Here is an 18796-nt window from a genome sequence, read left to right as displayed (position 1 = left end):
ATACAATGCAAAGAAATCAATTCCTGCACTATCAGCGCTGATCCTCAACTACGCAGACTCAGAGCCTGGTAGGACACAGCGCTGCATACACAGACCTTAATCCAACGGAGGAGAGGTATGCAGGGGGACCCAGACCGCGATTCACCGTCCTTCAGCGTCCAGCAGCTCTCACCATGCTTTCCAAAGATGGCCACCGAGGAGCAGAGAGGAGGCCGGCCTGGGGGAGGAGCGCTGCCACAGGGCCAGTCGGCGTGTGCAGAGAGGGCTGTGTGCAGCGGGGGAGGCGCCGGCTCTGAGACAGGGAAGGCGCGCTCCCCTGGCATGCATTTAACCCCTGGGACGCCGCAGCGCTACCGCTCTGCCGCGGTCCTGCTGTCCCAGGGGGGTAGTGGAAGCGCAGGTTAGAACCTGGCTCCACGCTACAGCCAGTCCCCAGGGAGCCTCCTGCCTGGGGACTCTGGACCATGTATCAGCGGGACCCCGCTGCTTACCTTGCTGTCCCCCTTGAATCCGGCCATGGTCCTGAACATCTGGGGTCAGCGCTAGCTGTGACCCCAGATGCCTACCAGCATCCCAGGATCAGTAACGGCGTTCTGGTACCGGCGGGGGTGTAGGGAAGACAGCATGGACGTCAGAACTGACTGTCCATGCTGTACTTCCAGATGTGCAGCCACAGCTGCATTGAAGAAACTTCAGGGGCTCTTCATAGCCCCCCTCTAACAGGTGCATCCGACTCCGGCCGGGCACCAAACTAAACTGAGATGCCTTGGCTTGGGGGCGGGGTATAGGAGGGGGACCCTAGTGCATCCTGGGAGGCTGAAACTTAACTCTATGGTGCCCGATGCCTGACGTCATCACCTATACCCAAGGTATCCTGTGGATAGCCTATGGACCCTGAAGTAGAAATTAAATACTGATATGGATGTCTAGCACAGAGTTTCTTCTTTTTATGGTTAAAAAGTTCTTAGGCTTTACATTGTAATTTGACTATCACATTTGACATTTTGCAAAATTTGGGGAGGTACAGGTCTTTATTTCAATAGAAAAAATATTAAAAGATAATGAGATTATGCAAGTATACAAAGCCATAACAAGGGTTCTGAGTGCCTTGTGCCAGCCTCTCTGCGCATGATGATATGCTGGATCCCCCCCTTCCCCATATGCAGAGCGCAGCGGAACGTTTGTCAGTCCCTCCTCCTGCAGCTGATCGCTGCACTTGAAGTACCTTTCCTAGCACTTGCAATGCCCCTCCACGCACTGTGATCCCTGGTGCATTTGCATGGCCTTCTAGGGGGAGATTCTGGCAGCAATATAGGCGGCCACAGACTGCCGCATCACAGCGGGGTGGTACGGTCACATGTGAATGCAATCTTGCCAGCTTAAGCACAGCTTGCTGTGGTCACATCAAATGCGACATCGCCAGTTAAGGGGTTAAACTCATTTCTTTACAGCTTTATGGAAGAGACATAGACCCGGACAACAAAGTAGTGATATGAGACACCCATCAAATTAATATGGACAGCTAATGGGGTCAAAATGCATTTAAATAGCAAAATGTTTATACATCTGTCTTGTAAAAACAGCTTATCTACTTAAGGAAGGTTGTTTTATTTGTGTATCAAATACAGAATACACTTAAATTATAAAAAGTTTAAATTGCCCTACAATATCACTTAGCATAAGTAAAAACAAAATATATAAATCTAAAAATACAAATAAAAATTAAGAGTCTGAATGAGTGAACAAAATTGCAGACTTTATATAAAACATACACATTCAAGCATATCATTTATATTTAGGCTCAATAGGAATTCAATTTGTCAAAACATTAAAACCAAACAAAAATATTTCAGCTGACACAAGGGAAGAGATCTATATATTATTATTTTTTTTCTTTTAACAGAACCACTAATTTCATTGTGGTATAATTAGACTTAGGAACACATGACTGTATTGTTGCAGCTGCCTGTGCTTGAAATTAGGTGGTAACAGACTGGATATTCTATTGGCACAGAAGCATAGTAGTTTATACACATTTCAAATGCTTTTAAAGGTTAAAATATTGTCGTCATTCCTTATTGTGAGCCAGGAACAATAGATACAAAAAAGATCAAGACTGCTACTTTTTAAGTTAAAAGAACACAATATAATTTTCCTATTTGACAATGTTTAACCTTTGATGTCGGTCATCAAAATATGGACGACTTCTAACCAGGGAGAAATACATATATTATAATGATCCAAAAACATGCTGCTCAGTTAAAACATGCATGAAAAAACTTAAATAGTACAAGTAGTTTCAACAATGATGCAAAGTGCAATATCAAATGCCATGATATTTCAAGCTTGGGTTTCAGTTGTACATTTGCAATGTTACTTTAAGATTTTGAATATTTCAAGTATCTTGCAGATCTCCTGTAAGTAAGTGAAACGGAATGTCAGTGACTTTACTTGCTACTTTAGGATAGCGGTATGGAATGGAGAGTTCATCTATTATATACAGTCAACTAGAGCTTTGGTACACCAAAGTCTCTGAGCAATGCACAGTAGTCATTACCAGATTGTGAAATTTCTTCGCCCTTAAAAACTAGTTTTACAATTTTCTTGTAAGGACTCCAAACTGGCCATATAAAATAAAAGATGCTGGACACAAAACTGAGACGAACGATGTGGGAGACATCTGTAAAAGGAAACACATTGTATTATTTTGGCAATGTAGACAATATAGCGTCTGGAAAGGTTAACCACGGCATTCAAAAATACTCATTGATAATTTCACTAGTTTCTTCATCGCACGCCTTATCTTTCAAGTAAGAGCTATAAGGAAGTCCATATGAATGAAATCTAGTTTATATGTGGCTTCCGCTTTGGTTTCTCTTCATAAGATTCACCATATTCATTCACTCTAGTTTTATCCACAGGATAAAGCCTAATTGGGAGAAAACAAAAAATGAAAAAGTGGATTTTGGGATAGCATCAAGCAAACATTGATTTTAATAATACTGTGTAACATATATAGAAATGTATCATTTAAGCCACTGCATATTTTTAATTTGTTTTATGCTCCTGCTTAGTACAATTTACAGTAGGTACATCTATATATAAAAGTAAAAATAGTGCACTGCAATCAATACATTCCATCTAAACCACATAAAATAACTACAGGTTGAGTCTCCCATATCCAAATATTCCGAAATACGGAATATTTTTAGCATGACATAGTAAAACTTTTCATTTTTGATGGTTCAAAGTACACAAACTTTGTTTAAGGCACAAAATTATTAAAAATAAAGCATAAAATGACCTATAGGCTGTGTGTATAAGGTGTATATGACATATAAATGAATTTCATGCATCTACACAAACTTTGTTTGAGGCACAAAATTATTGAAAATATTGTATAAAATGACCTGCAGGTTGTGTGTATAAGGTGTATATGAAACATAAATGCATTCTGTGTTTAGATTTGGGCCCTATTCCTAAAAGATTTCAATATGGTATGCAAATATTCCGATATCCAAAATACCCCTGGTCCCAAGCATTTTGGATATGGGAGACTCAACCTGTACTATAAAATTAGTGCTTCCCCATGGGTATTCTTTCCTTGGACAATCTAGGAGAACAAGGGGAAAAAGCAACACTGTAAGAAATTGTACATGATATATGGTAAGAAGTGAACCATAACATACATAAAGTTGTCAGAGTAATTACTGCAAAGCATAAAGATGCTGGACAGACACAGCACATCCTCTTATAGACAAAAGAGAGAGAAAAAGTAAAACCACCACCGCATTAGTTAACAACTAGATAGAATGGACATAGCAATGGCCGTATTTAAAAATTATTTAAAAGACATTATAAATCCCTCTTTAAATCACAGATTTTTTGGAATATTACGGTATGCAACATGTATGTAATGTAGGTACAGACTTGCTAGTTTATTTTTTTTATAAGGAAACTGGAACTTAAATAATTTCTTCAAGATGTTAAAGATTCACAAAATTTGGTGAACTTACCATCTTTGATACAAATAAACTAGAAAGACCACATCATCTCTAAAACATGCCAGTCTATGCGATGTTGGCATGGTTATAATAAAGGCAAAGATATCATCAATAAATGTATTAAATGCCTGTTGGGAAACGAAATACAACAGTTATGAATGACTACAGATAAAAGAATGATGGAAATACAGAGAAATGCAATCACATCTTATTATGGAGTAAACTGAAGTATAAGCTGGAGAAAGTTATATTAGCCGAAATCCCTCTCTCCTTCTACAGACAGTGTATAAAATACATTTGTCAAAACTAAACCATAGGTCACATATGTAGTTAGTTGTACTACTGACCAAATCTATACTAATACAACAAGGCAAAGATGGCAAAGACACACATATGATATATCAGACACATGTGCAATGCAAACACAGACAACAGATTAACACAGATACAATACTTCTATGTTCCTGACTAGTTGCTCTTTTATGGTTCATCCCACTTTTAGGTTTTGTTGTTTTTATTCATCTTATGTTATTTACATACAACCAAACCATTCTAACGTGCAACCAATGTGCTATCATCTTTATTGGATAATCCTACTGTGAATAATGAATTTATACAAATCAGCTACTACACTTTAATATCTGAGGGTGTGAACTGTGTTTAGTACTTTAAGGAGAATGACTGATGGTTATCTTAGGAAGCAGTTTCTTACATAAAATTATGCAGAAACTGCAGTTTCTGCATAATTTTATGTATTGTACCTATGAACTAAAAGCACAATGTAGGAGATTTCACAGATATCTTCGGCAAAGTGCCAATTAGCACTGCAGATCACAGTCCCAATTATTATCAATGGGACTACAATCTGACCCCTATGCCAAACTCCAAAAAGCGAATGGTGTAAACTGCTGTAAAAGCAGATGGTGTAAACTGCTTTGAGCCTATGCAGGCTCCAGGGGCAGGAGAGAGATCTCTCTCTCAGCCCCTGGCCGGCTCCGGAAGCTGACACACTGCACATGCGCAGTGTTGCTTCCTCCGGGGGAAATCTTTCACTTCTGTGAGAGACCTCCACAATTTGCCGGGGATATAACTCGCACAGACAGCAATTACTGCAACCACTGTCCCTGCGAGTTCCCCTTGGTACATAGTGGGAATATTTTTATTAAAAATGAAAATATCCCCTGCGAGTTGGATCTATAATAATCGCGGCAGTACCATGATTATTAGTACATAGACCCCCTTAGACATAACATATCAAGTTAAATCACCCTAACACACTGCTCTATGCTCTTGGCTTACCCCTCTTAGTCAACCTGATTCATCTATCCCCCCTCTATGTTGTGAGCTCTCATGAGCAGGGCCTGCTTCCCTCATGTGCTCTTCCTTTGTTCCTATATGATCATCCCCATTGCTAACAGCAGCACTGTTTTAACCAGGCTTCACGGCACCGAGCAAATACACACACAGATTATTTTTATATATATATATATATATATATATATATATATATATATATATGTATCCCTGATGATGGGCATGGCCCCGAAACGTTGGATGGATTAAACTTTAGCATCATTTGCTATTAACAGCGTTGAGTGCAGCGATTTCTTCTGTCTTTTGTGTTGGGGTTCGCTACCCTATGGAAGGCACCAGCAACTTTATTTCTCCATACTGCTAATCAATGAGTGGCAGGGACATCAGAGCAGAATATATATTTGATATATATATATATATATATATATATATATATATATATATATATAAATAAATAATTTTAGAGGGCATGGCCGAGTCACCACTATTTAACCACGCCCCCTCTAGTAGCCAGGATTTGAGACGCTGAGCATATATATATATAATTATATATTTCCAGATGTCTACATTGCCCCCTTCTGTACACAGGCTCAACCTTGCATCTCACTTATATCTGTGCTTAGGCACCATAGCAACTTATGGGCTTGATGTAGATTGCCTTAAAACTGAAATGTATTAAAAAGTCTCTGAAGAAGTGTTCCAGATTCTTACCCCTCCGGCAAGCTCCATCCGGCTGTATTGCATACAGCAAGATTTCAGAGTGCACAAACTGCACATGTGCAAGGATGAGGCAGGTGAGCTTGTAAGTAAGCATAGCGCCATCCTCAGATGGCGCAATATGTTGTTAGACAAGCAGCTCAGCTTTTTGTTGCTTAGTAAGTTGCCCGCATGCTTCACTATTGAGAGGCAAACAATGGCGTTTCTTGATATATGATTTTTTTCCACACACTATCTTTCAATACATTTGGAGAAGCAGTATTAACTTTTATACATTGACCCTTAAATGTTTTAACACCTATTGGAAACATGTCAATATTTAATAGATAAAAATGTATTTAAGACATAGACCGAGTGGATTGGGTAAATCATGCGTTTCTGTGGGAATGGGAACCAGATCGCTGTAGTAGAAGGAGCTGCAACAACAGCTAGTTTCTGTATTTGAGCCTCAACACAATGGCTCACCATTAAAAAAAAATTGGGTGACTTCGCTTTTATTTCACTGTAGGCTGTACATATGTTGATGGGGTACATAAAAGCCAGGTTGCACCTTCTCTCACAGCCATTAGCAAGCAGCTCAGAGTAGTGCAGAAAGAGACACCCCAGGCTGAAGCCTGCTTACTGACCTGGCAGGAATTTATTGTACATAAGGATTTGTTTTTAGATATAAAAAGAATAGAAATGTAATAAAACAAATGTTGGCCACTTACTTTATATGTGAATGCCTTCCATGGTAAATGTGCCACAGATTTCATCTGCAATTTAAAAGGACAGCATTAAAAAAAAAGGGGGGAACACAAGCTTCAGAACCGCTGCAATGATCAACTATATCATGTTAATTCTATGTATACACAATGTAAAACTTTACCTTATAATTTACAAATAACTGGGGCAACATGAAAAGGAATCCAAAAGCATAGACACCTATGGAAACAGATCCATTCAATTAGATTTGATTAAAAATATTGCAGTGACATGATTTTAATAATATTTTAAAGCATACAATATGTAAATGCAATTTTAATATATACACATCTCTGTAGAAAAATAAGGTTACATGGAAGAAATGACTAACAAGCTGATATATACACCAAAGCTGGCCACACACGTCATTGGGCCAGATGGATTGCATACAATTCTGAAGGTTGCCGATCAGCGCATGAGTAGGATCTGTACTGCGCATGTGCCAAATGGTGTCTGCGCTGACTGTCGCAGTGCCCCATAAGCAGCAGCAGGATTGACATGCATGGGGGTGGCGACGAGGAACATTTTTGAAAATGTGTTTGAGGCGTGCCGTGGCTAGGGTCTACGTCTTCAGATGCATCTTCACTGGCCCCAGAAGCATGAATTTAACAGCCATACTTAATAACCTGAGGGTTACTCAGATGGCCGATGTTCACACAAGTGATCTATCTGATGGCTGCATCCTCAGATGCAGTAGTGAATCAGAGAAGCCGGCAGGAGGCGCATATTATGGCACAGCCATTGCGTACAAAGTCGCAGTGGCTGTGCAATAGTGAACAACCCTGAATCAGGCTGATTATCAAAAGTAAAATCCAAAATGGCCAAATATAACTGTGTGTACTGCAAATGTTTCAACATTCATAAGAAAAATGTGATCACTTCCGGGCACGTGTATACATTCCGTTGGCATATGATAACTATTAGCCTGTGATAGGGACTTGTGACTCCTAATCTTTTACTTTATAAATGTAAAAGCCACCCGAAAAAAATCACTAAGACAGTTTTACATTCTCAGACATAATGGACTACGCTTGCTTCTATGTATTTCATGTACAGTACATTTAGGGACCAAAACTCATCAAGAACTTTTATTTCAATATTATACGATTAAAGGAAAATTATATGTAATAACATAAATATGACTTATACATACCATTGACAAAGCTGTTGATTAACCAAGAATACCAGCTGTAATTGGATTTAAAAAAAAAAAAATTAAATACTGCAAAGGCAACTTTTAAGTTATACAGTACTAAAGTGCTATGGATCCTGTACACAGTTGGTAAGAAATATCCGTTATACTACAAGGTACAGCAAAAAGTATATGCACAGCACAATTCTAATTTGCAGATTACCTTTTGTAGGGCACCTGTCACCCCAAACCAGCAGGGCAAGACTGCTACTGCTGGATGCACTATAGGAGTATTCAGAAACAATTGCATCTTAGCAGGGGGTTTAACTGAAAAAAGGGACTCCACACGTCATTTGTATTTATTTAATTTTTAAATGAGGTGCATGACTTTGGAAGGAGATTAGAGAGTTATGTAACAGACTACGATCGCATCCTACTGAGGCTATGTGCCAGCTATTATTGTGCATACTGGTTCATGGTGTTACTTTACTCTGTATGTTTTCCACAACACGTCTGTCTGTTTACATTGAATCGATATTTCACCTTTCTAGTACCATTATCCTCCAAATGAGTGTCCCACAATAGAGCACTGTTTCTGTTCTCTCCAGCATACAATCGCAGAGACAATGCCAGAGACCTCCAGTTTTATTTTATACATTCCCATCATATCATGGTTGGTGGGTCTGTCCTAATGGCAGGGGTGGACATTGTGTAATTGTGTGTGTGTGTGGATTGCCATCACTTAAGTATATTTCTATTTGTAGGAAGTCCTAATAAGGAGTTATGGTAAAACTTACCCTTGTTAACTCTTTCTCTTCAAAGTCTATAGGGTCCACAGGGAGACAAAAGGGTGTAGGTGGGACTTGGAGAACCGGACACCAACAGCAAAGCTTTTCAATCCCAGAATGCTCCGGTCCCTCCCCCTATACCCCGTCCACAGCCTGAGGGCAACTCAGTTTGTTAACAAGCCCATGGCAGGAGCAGGATAAGAGAGAAGGAATACTGGTACACTGAAGAATCACACTCTCACACAGAGAAGTAAACAAGTGACCAAGAGAAGAAACCCATAGAAGCCAGGTGCGACAAGGCAGGCGCCCTGTGGACCCTATGGACTTCGAAGAAAGAGTTAACGAAAGTAAGTTTTACCATAAATCTCCTTTTCTTCTTCAGGGTCCATAGGGCTCCACAGGGAGATAATCAGGATGTCCCACAGCAGTTGTTCAAGGGTGTGAACGCTCCTGAGCTGAGAGGAGAACCCTGCGCCCGTAGGAAACATCCTGAAAGGCAAATGTATCAAGGGCATAAAACCTAAGAAAGATGTGGACAGAAGATCATGTAGCCGCCTTGCGTAGTTGTTCAGCAGAGGCGCCACGCTGGGCTGCTCACGAGGGTCCCACAGAGCGAGTAGAATGAGCAGATACTGTAGCTGGCCCAAGAAGGCCAGTCTGCGCGTAAGCCTGTGAGATAGTCATGCGAATCCATCTGTCCAGAGTCTGTTTGTTAGCTGGCCATCCCTTCTTATGGAATCCATATAAGATGAAGAGGGAGTCTGATTTCCTGATGGAACTAGTGTGGTCCACGCTAGATCTTTAGAGCACGGACCACATCCAAAGAGGCCTCACCTGCCGAGAGGTTTGGTGATTGAAAGGCCGGAAGCACAATTTCCTTATTAATGTGGTAACGAGAAACCAGATTGAGAAGAAGCCCGGGCGCGTTCTAAGAACAGCCCTGTCCTGCTGAAAGATTAAAAATGGGGAGCGACATGAAAGCGCCCCTAAATCCAATACCCTACGGGCAGATGCTATAGCTAGAAGAAACCGACTTTGCAGTGAGCCACTTCACATCCACTGATTCCAAGGGTTCGAATGAAGGTTCCTGAAGTGCGTGGAGAACCAGTGACAAATCCCCCGGAGCCACAGGAGGGACAAAGGGAGGTTGTATACATAGAACACCCTGCAGGAAGGTGTGAAGATCCGGTAGAGGAGCAACTGTGCGCTGGAACCAGATGGACAGAGCAGAGACGTGCACTTTCAGAGATGCTAGGCAGAGTCCAAGATCCAATCCAGCCTGAAGAAAGGCAAGTCTTCTAGATACCTTAAAAACTTGAGGGTCACAGTCTCTAGGAGCATACCACTGGAAATATGTATGACATACCCAGTGATAAATCCTGGCAGAGGCCGGTTTACGAGCTCTGATCATGGTCTGGACTAGAGCTAAAAAATCCCTTAGACCTTAGGAGGGATGTCTCAAGAGCCAAACCGTTAAAGACAGGCAGGCCAGGTCTGGATGTAGACAGGGACTCTGAGACAACAGGTCTGGTTGTAAGGAATTTGAAGAGGAATGTCTTTGTAGAGCCTTTGAAGGTCGGAGTACCAATGGTGTCTGGGCCAAGCCGGAGCTACCAACAGTACCTTGCCCCCTTCCAGTTTGAACTGCCGAAGAACTTGAGGAAGGGATATTGGGTGGGGAAGAGAGGTACGCCAACTGGAAGGCCCACCTCACGGTTAATTCGTCAACAAAGGCCGCGTTGGGATCCCTTGTCCTGGCTCCATATGGTAGTTTGTGGTTGTGTCTTGAGGCCATGAGATAAAAATCTGGTAGACCCCATATTTCCACCAGAAGCTGAAAGACTTCTGGATGTAGAGACAACTCTCCTGCATGCACATCGTGACGGCTGAGGAAATCCGCTCCCCAATTGAAATCCTGGGATGAACACTGCGGAGATGGCTGAGAGTTGGCGTTCGGTCCATGTGAATGCAGGACCCTTCTGCCATTGCTGCCCGACTTCGAGTGCGTCCTTGGTGATTGAGGTAGGCCAGTGCCGTGGCGTTGTCGGACTGTACTTGTGCTGGCCTGCTCTGAAGTATGTCCTGAGCCACAGTGAGAGCTCTGTAAATGGCTCGGAGTTCTAGGACATTGGATGGTAAGACCCCCTCGGCTGGAGTCTAGCGGCCCTGGAAGAAGGGCTGGCTGGTCACCGCGCCCCACCCATGGAGGCTTGCGTCCGTGTTTAGAATCACCCGGTCCGGGATCCAAAAGGGGCATCCCTTGTTCAAGTGGGACGTCTGTAGCCACCAGGCTAGGGACAGGAGAACCTCCGGGGAGAGATTCATCATCTGGGATCTCAGCTCGTTCCACCTGGAGGGGATCAGGTGTTGTAGGGGCCTGGAGAGAAACTCAGTGAAATCCACCATATCGAAGGGAGACACCATGAAGCCCAGAGTCTGCATTGCAGAGTGAATTGACACACTGCGACTGTGTAGTAGTCTGCGCACCTGGAGCTGTAATACAGAGATTTTTTCTGTCGTTAGGAAGATTCTCTAAACCTGAAGTCCAGGAGGGCTCCCAGATGTACCATTCTTTGAGAAGGTGTCAGACTTTTTCCAGTTGATCAGTCAACCGTGCGTTTGTAGAAAGGCAATGGTTATCTGTAGATGGCAGTGAAAAACTTCTGGGGAGCTGGCCAACAGCAAGAGATCATCTAAATATGGGAGCAGTCTGATCACTTGACGACAAAGATAGGCTGACATAACTGCCATGATCTTGGTAAATACCCGAGGAGCCGATGAAAGGCCAAAAGGCAGAGTCTGAAATTGGTAAAGATGTAGTAGTATAGCAAACCGGAATATTGCTGATGAGAAGGCGCTATAGGTACAGTACATGTAAGGTAAGCGTCCTGAATGTCCAGAGACACCATAAAGTTCCCAGGCTCCATAGCCAGGATAATAGAGCAGAGGGTTTCCATACGAAACCTGGGCATACTGATAAACTTGTTCAGAGACTTGAGGTTGAGGATAGGCAGATGAGACCCGTTGGGCCTCTGAACTAAAAAAAAAAAAAAAAAAAAAAAAGGGTAGAATAATAGCCCTTCCCTCACTGTGCGGAGGGGACCGGAATCAGTACTCCTGAGAGCAGTAAGGACTTAATGGCCTTTTGCAGCAGCAGGGCCTTTCGTGGGTCCGATGGAGGGCCTGTGCAGAGGGTCGCCTCAGGAAGGATAGGGCATATCATTGGAAAACCACTTCTCTTGCCCAGGCGTCTGTTGTGGTCTGATGCCAGAACTGGGCGAATTGAAGAAGTCGGCCTCCCAGGGAGAGGCACACCCAGTCAGGTTGAAGTCTTGTCCTCAGATTTCGTAGGTGGACGACTAGTAGCCCAGGTCTGTTTGGCACTAGGTTTGGAAGTCTTAGTTGATGCTTGATGCCTTGAAAAGGACTGACCTTTAGCTTTTTCTTGAGGACAAAAGGACCAAAAGGATGATGTTCGAGGCTTTGCATTATATGCAGAGGGCAGGAACACAGTCTTGAAAACTGCCAAGGTAGTCACAATTTTGTCCAATTCTGGGCCAAACAGGATATCATCTGAATAAGGCAGAGACTCCAAAGCCTTTTTAGAGTTGGCAGCTGCCTTCCATGAGTAGAGCAAAACAATACGGCGGGCTACTACATTAGTGGCAGATGCCTTGGAAGCTAGGCGAGCCATATTCATATAGCTGCTTCACCAAAATAGGAGGCTGCATCTCTAATGTGAGATATGTAGGACAGCTGTTCCCTCGAAGCATCAGAGGGAAATGTCTCTTCTATGGCCTCTGCCCAAATCTCAATGGCCTTAGCACTAGCAGGTCGAGTAATAGCTCCTGTAAGAGAGTATATAGATTTTCGACAAGCTTCCATCCTTCTATCCATAGTCTCCTTCAAGGAGGTTGCAGTATGGATAGGTAAGGTAGCATTTTTGACCAGACGTGTCACGTGGGAATCCACTGCTGGGGGAACTTCCAATTTAGCGCAATCAGTAGCAGGAAGAGGGTAAAAGAAACTTAAATGCTTAGGTAGCTGAAATCTTTTACTGGACATATTCCATGCCTCACTCATATGATCAGATAGCTGATCAGAGTGAGGAAATTCTTGAAAAAAATACTTTGTCATTTAAAGGATGGCTGTTTTGCCTTAGGAGCAGGTTCTGTCTCTTCTATTTGAGGTATAGATTTTACAGCTCTTACAAGTGCAGGTATATTCAAGTTAGAGGGGGATTCCTAGTCTCCAGAAGGGGAGTCAGGATGAGAGAGGTCTGCATCTTCTGCCTCCCCAGATGATAAATCAGAATCTAATAGCTGGGTGGACTGGGAAGATAACACAGCACGCTTAGTAGGTTTACTAGGTAAGGGTCTCTCTTTTTGCAGCATTTGCTGAAAGGCTGTAGAGGAATCCGCCAGACTCTGCACTGAGGTTGAAAGTATGTCTACCCATGGGGGAGGCAAAGGATTTGCAGGGAGTATCTGCTGTGGCCATCCCATAGGGGGAGCTACCACAGGGACCTTTAGATGGTACGCATTTTTTTCCCGCATCTGTGAAAAAGTAGCCCAGGGTGGGTCCTGAGGAGAGGACATCAAGGCTGATGGGCCAGGGGCAGTATAACACGATGCACAAAAACCATCCTGAATGAGGTCCTCTGAAGTTAAAGCCTGCTGAGCAGGACTTACAAGACACCAGAGTGGGAGGCGCAGGCTGCTTGTCAGTTTTGCCTCTGCCAGACATAGCTGCAAGAATAAATGTAACACAATCTGGCAGTGCAGTGAGCAACCCAGCTGTAAGTGTAATATGGCACAGTGTAGTGGGCAACAGCGATATATAGTACTGTATGTGATAGCCCTCACAAATATGAGTAGTGAGGTACAACGAACCCCCCTATACATTTAGTATGCCAGGATTATGGTAGAAGAAAGGAAAGGTATAAGCTGACAGTCATATGAAAAAGAAAACAGACAACAGCGCTATCATAAGTCACATACAATGCAGATTATACAATATAACTGCAGTGGGCACTAAAATCAACTACACAGACCGCAGTGGCTTGTAGGCTATAGCGCTGTATAACCTGGCCCTTGGGAGACAGAGAGACTGGACGCAGCGTTCCTAAAGACCTGATTGGAAAAATGGCTACCATGAGTCTCAGAGGGGGCCGGAGGGTGAGAGAGTAACAGCAAGACCGCAGTGGAATTTCACCCTGAGCTGGGGGAGGGGCTGCAGGGAGAGCACCTTCTCCCCTATGCTGACTTTAATCACAGAGTCCCCTGGCCTTACATATGCCCTGCGCCAGTGCTAGTAATGCCAAGGTGGTCTAGTGGAGTCCCGGACAAACCGGTGTCCACATCAGCGCCTCCGGTCTGTCTCTTAAGACCAGGTGTAAGACTGTGCATACAAGCGGGGATCCTCCTTACCTGTCTCCTTGAGTCCCGGCTGCAGTCTGGGGTCCAGGGAGCCTCGCTAGCTAGGTCCCCCTCAGAGCCCCGCCGAGAGTACCTAGCCGAGGGCTGGTGTCACAGCGCCGCGGAGGGGTGATGGAGCAGCAGTGCAGACGTCCAAAGGACTGTCTCGTGCTGCTGCTCATTAGTAGAATAAATTAAACTAAAGTTAAATCATACAAAATAAGTTTGGGCTGCTTAATAGCAGTCCCCTGTTAAAACGGTCATCCAGCTACTGCCGGACATCAACGAAACTGAGTTTCCCTCAGGCTGTGGACGGGGTATAGGGGGAAGGACCGGAGCATCCTGGGACTGAAAAGCTTTGCTGTTGGTGTCCGGTCCTCCAAGTCCCACCTACATCCCATTGTCTACCTGTGGAGCCCTATGGACCCTGAAAAATAAATATGAGTGTGTGCTGGAAAAGGGGGAGCAAATACATTTTTTCTTTTAAGGGTAGCGTGTCTTTAAATTGATTATGCGTTTTGCATGCATTTACTTCCATATACTTAAATTGGTTGTTACTGAAGAGAAAAGCATAACAATTGCTGAAACCAGCCCATTTCTGGTGCACCAATACTAATGATGACATTTACTATACAGCAAATACAAAGCAGTCAGAGCCCCAGAAATGGATATACTTTAAACTCTGGCCAAAGTTTCTATTGTTTTAGTGAGGCTATTAAAATGATCATATTTTACAAAGTAAAATTGCAGACCTGTGCGATTGAGCACTAGAATTTGTTATTTGGATTTATAAAAACATTGTCTTACTAGTAAATTTGTGAAAAATCCACACAGGAGTAGTAGAAAATGTGAGCATAAGTAGCAGTTTTACAGCATCTGTCATGTTAATAAATAAGGAGACTGGCTTTCTAAGAAGAACTATAGCTCGCTGTTACTGGTGGAGAGGAGGAAGCCGCCATTATCATAATTCTGCAGGAACACCTTAGCGTTCATGTATTTAAAAAGTGTTTGCCTCCGCTGCGTTACTGCTGGATTTCAAAACCCAGAAACGGTACGGATGAATGGGCGTGTTCAACAGAGCACATACCTCACCAATAGATTAGTCAGACACTTGGGCCACCAATAAGAGAAAGGGGTTGGGGATTAGTTGTTATGACTAGTGTGACTAGCAAAGTTGGCACCGAAACAGCATAGTTTCAAATGAATGGTTATAATACCATAAAGAAGGCAACACTATAATGAACAGTTGCGTTTTCTGCAGAATACATGTATGGTATGTTCAAGATGTCCAGATTCCTGTTAATGCTCCATATAATAAGAGATATGGTAAGAACTTACCCTTGTTATCTCTATTTCTACGAAGTGCATAGGGTTCCACAGGATACCTTGGGGTATAGGTGATGACGTCAGGCATCGGGTACCACAGAGTTAAGATTTTCATCCTCCCAGGATGCACTGGGGTCCCTCTCCTATACCCCGCCCCTGAGCCTCAGGCAATCAGTTACGTCACAAGCCATAGGCTGGAGGAGGAGAAAAGAGAGAGGAGAAAGTCTGGAACACACAAGAAATCACATTCTCACCAGAAGGAGACGGAAAACCCGGTGACCAGAGCAAAACGCCCATCTGCAGTACAAGTGCAACAGGGCAGGAGTCCTGTGGAACCCTATGGACTTCGTAGAATTAGAGATAACGAGGTAAGTGCTTACTATATCTCTTATTTTCTACTTCAGGGTCCATAGGGTGTCCACAGGATACCTTTGGGATGTCCCAAAGCATTAAGGGTGGGGACGCTCCTGTGCTGAAAGGAGAATCCGCCGCCCGAAGAAAGCATCCTGAGAGGCGTAGGTATCAAAGGCATAATACCGTATGAAAGTATGGACAGATGACCACGTGGCTGCCTTGCAAAGCTGGACCGCTGAGGTGCCACGTCGAGCTGCCCACAAAGGACCCACAGACCTAGTGGAATGAGCCCTAACAGAAGATGGAACAGGAAGGCCTTCATGAACATAAAGCTTCAGAAATAGCCAGGCGAATCCATCCTGCCAATGGTTGCTTAGTGGCAGGCCGACCCTTCTTCCTGGAAGCCATAAAGGACAAACAGAGTCCAATTTCCTAAAAGAAGCAGTGCTGTCAACAAAGTTTTAAGGCCCGCACCACATCCAAGGTGGCCTCCCCAACCGAAAGGTCCTGTGAATTAAAGGCCGGCACAATAATTTCCTCGTTGATATGGAAACTAGATACCACCTTTGGGAGAAAACCAGGGCGAGTGCAAAGCACAGCCCTGTTTTTATGAAAAATGAGAAATGGAGGTTGACATGATAGAGCCCCCAATTCCGAGACCCTTCTGGTTGAAGCAATAGCCAGAAGAAACACCGTTTTAAGGGTAAGCCATTTCAAATCCACTGAGCCCAGTGGTTCGAATGGCGGTCCTTGAAGAGCTCTTAGGACTACAGCCAAATCCCAAGGCGCCACAGGTGGAACAAAGGGAGGCTGAATACGCAGTACACCTTACATAAAAGTACGGACATCAGGAAGTGTAGCAATCCTACGATGAAACCATATAGATCGGGCAGACACCTGCACCTTAAGAGAAGCAAGGCGAAGACCTTGATATAAACCTGCCTGTAGGAAAGTCAGCACCCTGGATAACCAAAAGACCCGAGGAGCATAGCCTCTTGGGCGACACCACTGAAAGAAAGCACGCCATACCCGATGGTAAATGTTGGCAAATGAAGGCTTCCGAGCTCGTAACATGGTGTTAACCACAGAGCTGAAAAACCCTCTGGACCTCAAGAGGGCAGTCTCAATAGCCACGCCGTCAAAGACAGCCGACCCAGGTCTGGATGATGACAAGAACCCGGAGATAACAGGTCCGGACATTGAGGCAACAGCATCGGAGTGTCCACTGAGAGACTATCAGTAGGAGTGTGCCGCCTTCTTGCTTGAATTTGCATATCACTCGAGGAAGAAGGGAGAACGGAGGGAAGATGTACGCATACTGGAAGGTCCAACTGACCCACAGGGCTTCCTCTAGATAAGCTTTTGCATCTCTTGTTCTTGACCCGAACACCGGCAGTTTGTTGTTGTGTCGGGAGGCCATGAGATCTATCTCCGGTAGGCCCCACTTATTCACCAGTAGCTGAAACACCTCCTGGATGCACGTCTTGACGGCTGAGAAAGTCTGCTTCCCAGTTCAGGACTCCTGGTATTAACAATGCCGATATTGCAGTGAGATGTCTTTCTGCCCAAGTTAGAATGCGGGACACTTCTGTCAGAGCCGCCTGAGTGCGGGTCCCTCCTTGGTGGTTTACGTAAGCCACCGTGGTGGCGTTGTCTGACTGAACCTGTATGGCCCTCCCGTGCAGGACCCGTCTTGTCTGCTGGAGAGCCTTGAATACTGCCCGAAGTTCCAATATGTTTATTGGAAGAGCAGCTTCTGACAGCGTCCACCTTCCCTGGTAGAAGGGAGGACCCGTCACTGCTCCCCAGCCTTGGAGACTGGCGTCCGTCGTCAGAAGGACCCAGTCCGCAATCCAAAAGGGGTACCCCCTGTTCAGGTGAGTAGTCTGCAGCCACCAGGCCAGAGACAGACGTACCTCTGGGGGAAGCACCACTGTCTGACTTTATCCACTGGTGCAACCCATTCCATCCAGAGAGGATCAACTTCTGCAGAGGTCTGGAGTGGAACTGGGCAAACTCCACCTTGTCGAACATCGACACCATGGAACCCAGTAGCCTCATCGCCGTGTGACTCAGCAGGCAAACGCAAACTTTTGCCTGGAACATAGAGATCTTGTCCTCCGTCACAAAGATTCTCTGATGCTGGGAGTCCAATAGAGCTCCAAGATGGAGCATCCTCTGTGATGGGACCAGGGAGAACTTCTTCCAATTTATCAGCCAGCCGTGAGTCTGCAACACAGAGACAGTCAATTGCAGATGGTGAAGTTTCTCTGGAGACTCCGCCAACAACAAGAGGTCGTCCAGATACGGCAACAAGCGAACCCCCTGCATCCGCAGGTGAGCTGTCATAACTGCCATAACTTTGGTAAACACCTGAAGCACTGTGGCCAGACCAAAAAGCAGCATCTGAAACTGGAAATGGTCGTTGACCACTGCAAACCTGAGGAAACGCTGGTGCGTTGAGACAATAGGGATATGCAGGTAAGCATCCTGAATATCCAGCGACACCATGAAGTCCCCAGGCTCCATTGCTAGGATGATGGTAAACAGAGTCTCCATCCTGAACCGAGGAACCCTCAAAAATTTGTTGAGGGATTTGAGGTTTAGTATTGGCCGGTAGGACCCATTGGGTTTCTGTACCAGAAAAAGATTGGAGTAATACCCCAATCCCCTCTGAGACAAAGGAACCGGCACTATGACCCCATCCTGGAGCATAGAGCGCAATACCTTCTTGAACTCCAGGGCCTTGCCCTGATTGGACTGAATACCCATGGTGAAAAACCGGCTGGGAGGCCTCCGCCGGAAGGAAAGGGCGTACCCCTGCGAAACTACTTCTCTTACCCACGTGTCTGAAGTGGTCAGACACCAGCTTTGGGCGAATTGAAGAAGTCGGCCTCCCACTTTGAGGTCCCCCAAAGAGAGGCCCGTCCCGTCAGGCTGCAGGCTTGTCGTCGGACTTGGGAGCAGGAAGTCTGGTACTCCAAGCCTGCTTCTTCGGCT

The 18796-nt window shown here is 44.5% G+C and overlaps 1 protein-coding gene across 3 annotated transcripts in view; it reads right to left on the bottom strand.

The window, feature by feature from the left end:
- Positions 1-1735: 1735 nt before the first annotated feature.
- CLPTM1L (CLPTM1 like) overlaps positions 1736-18796 on the bottom strand; it is a 66817-nt gene continuing 49756 nt past the window's right edge. For 2 of the 3 annotated variants that reach the window (XM_088445649.1, XM_088445648.1), the window contains exons 14-18: positions 7933-7967; positions 6904-6959; positions 6746-6790; positions 4017-4132; positions 1736-2929 (exon numbers count right to left, since the gene is read on the bottom strand). In XM_088445649.1, coding sequence (XP_088301775.1) covers positions 2845-2929; positions 4017-4132; positions 6746-6790; positions 6904-6959; positions 7933-7967 — 337 coding nt within the window. In that variant the 3' untranslated portion in view covers positions 1736-2844. Of the gene's footprint in view, positions 2930-4016; positions 4133-6745; positions 6791-6903; positions 6960-7932; positions 7968-18796 lie in introns of those variants that run through there. The other variant, XM_088445651.1, reaches the window with a different exon arrangement.

This window comes from Taudactylus pleione, unplaced genomic scaffold (genome assembly GCF_031769625.1).
Source record: "Taudactylus pleione unplaced genomic scaffold, aTauple2 ptg000386l, whole genome shotgun sequence".
Classification (NCBI taxonomy): Eukaryota; Metazoa; Chordata; class Amphibia; order Anura; family Myobatrachidae; genus Taudactylus; species Taudactylus pleione.
Note: the sequence above shows the minus strand (reverse complement) of the source record. Positions and strands in the feature narration are given on the sequence as shown.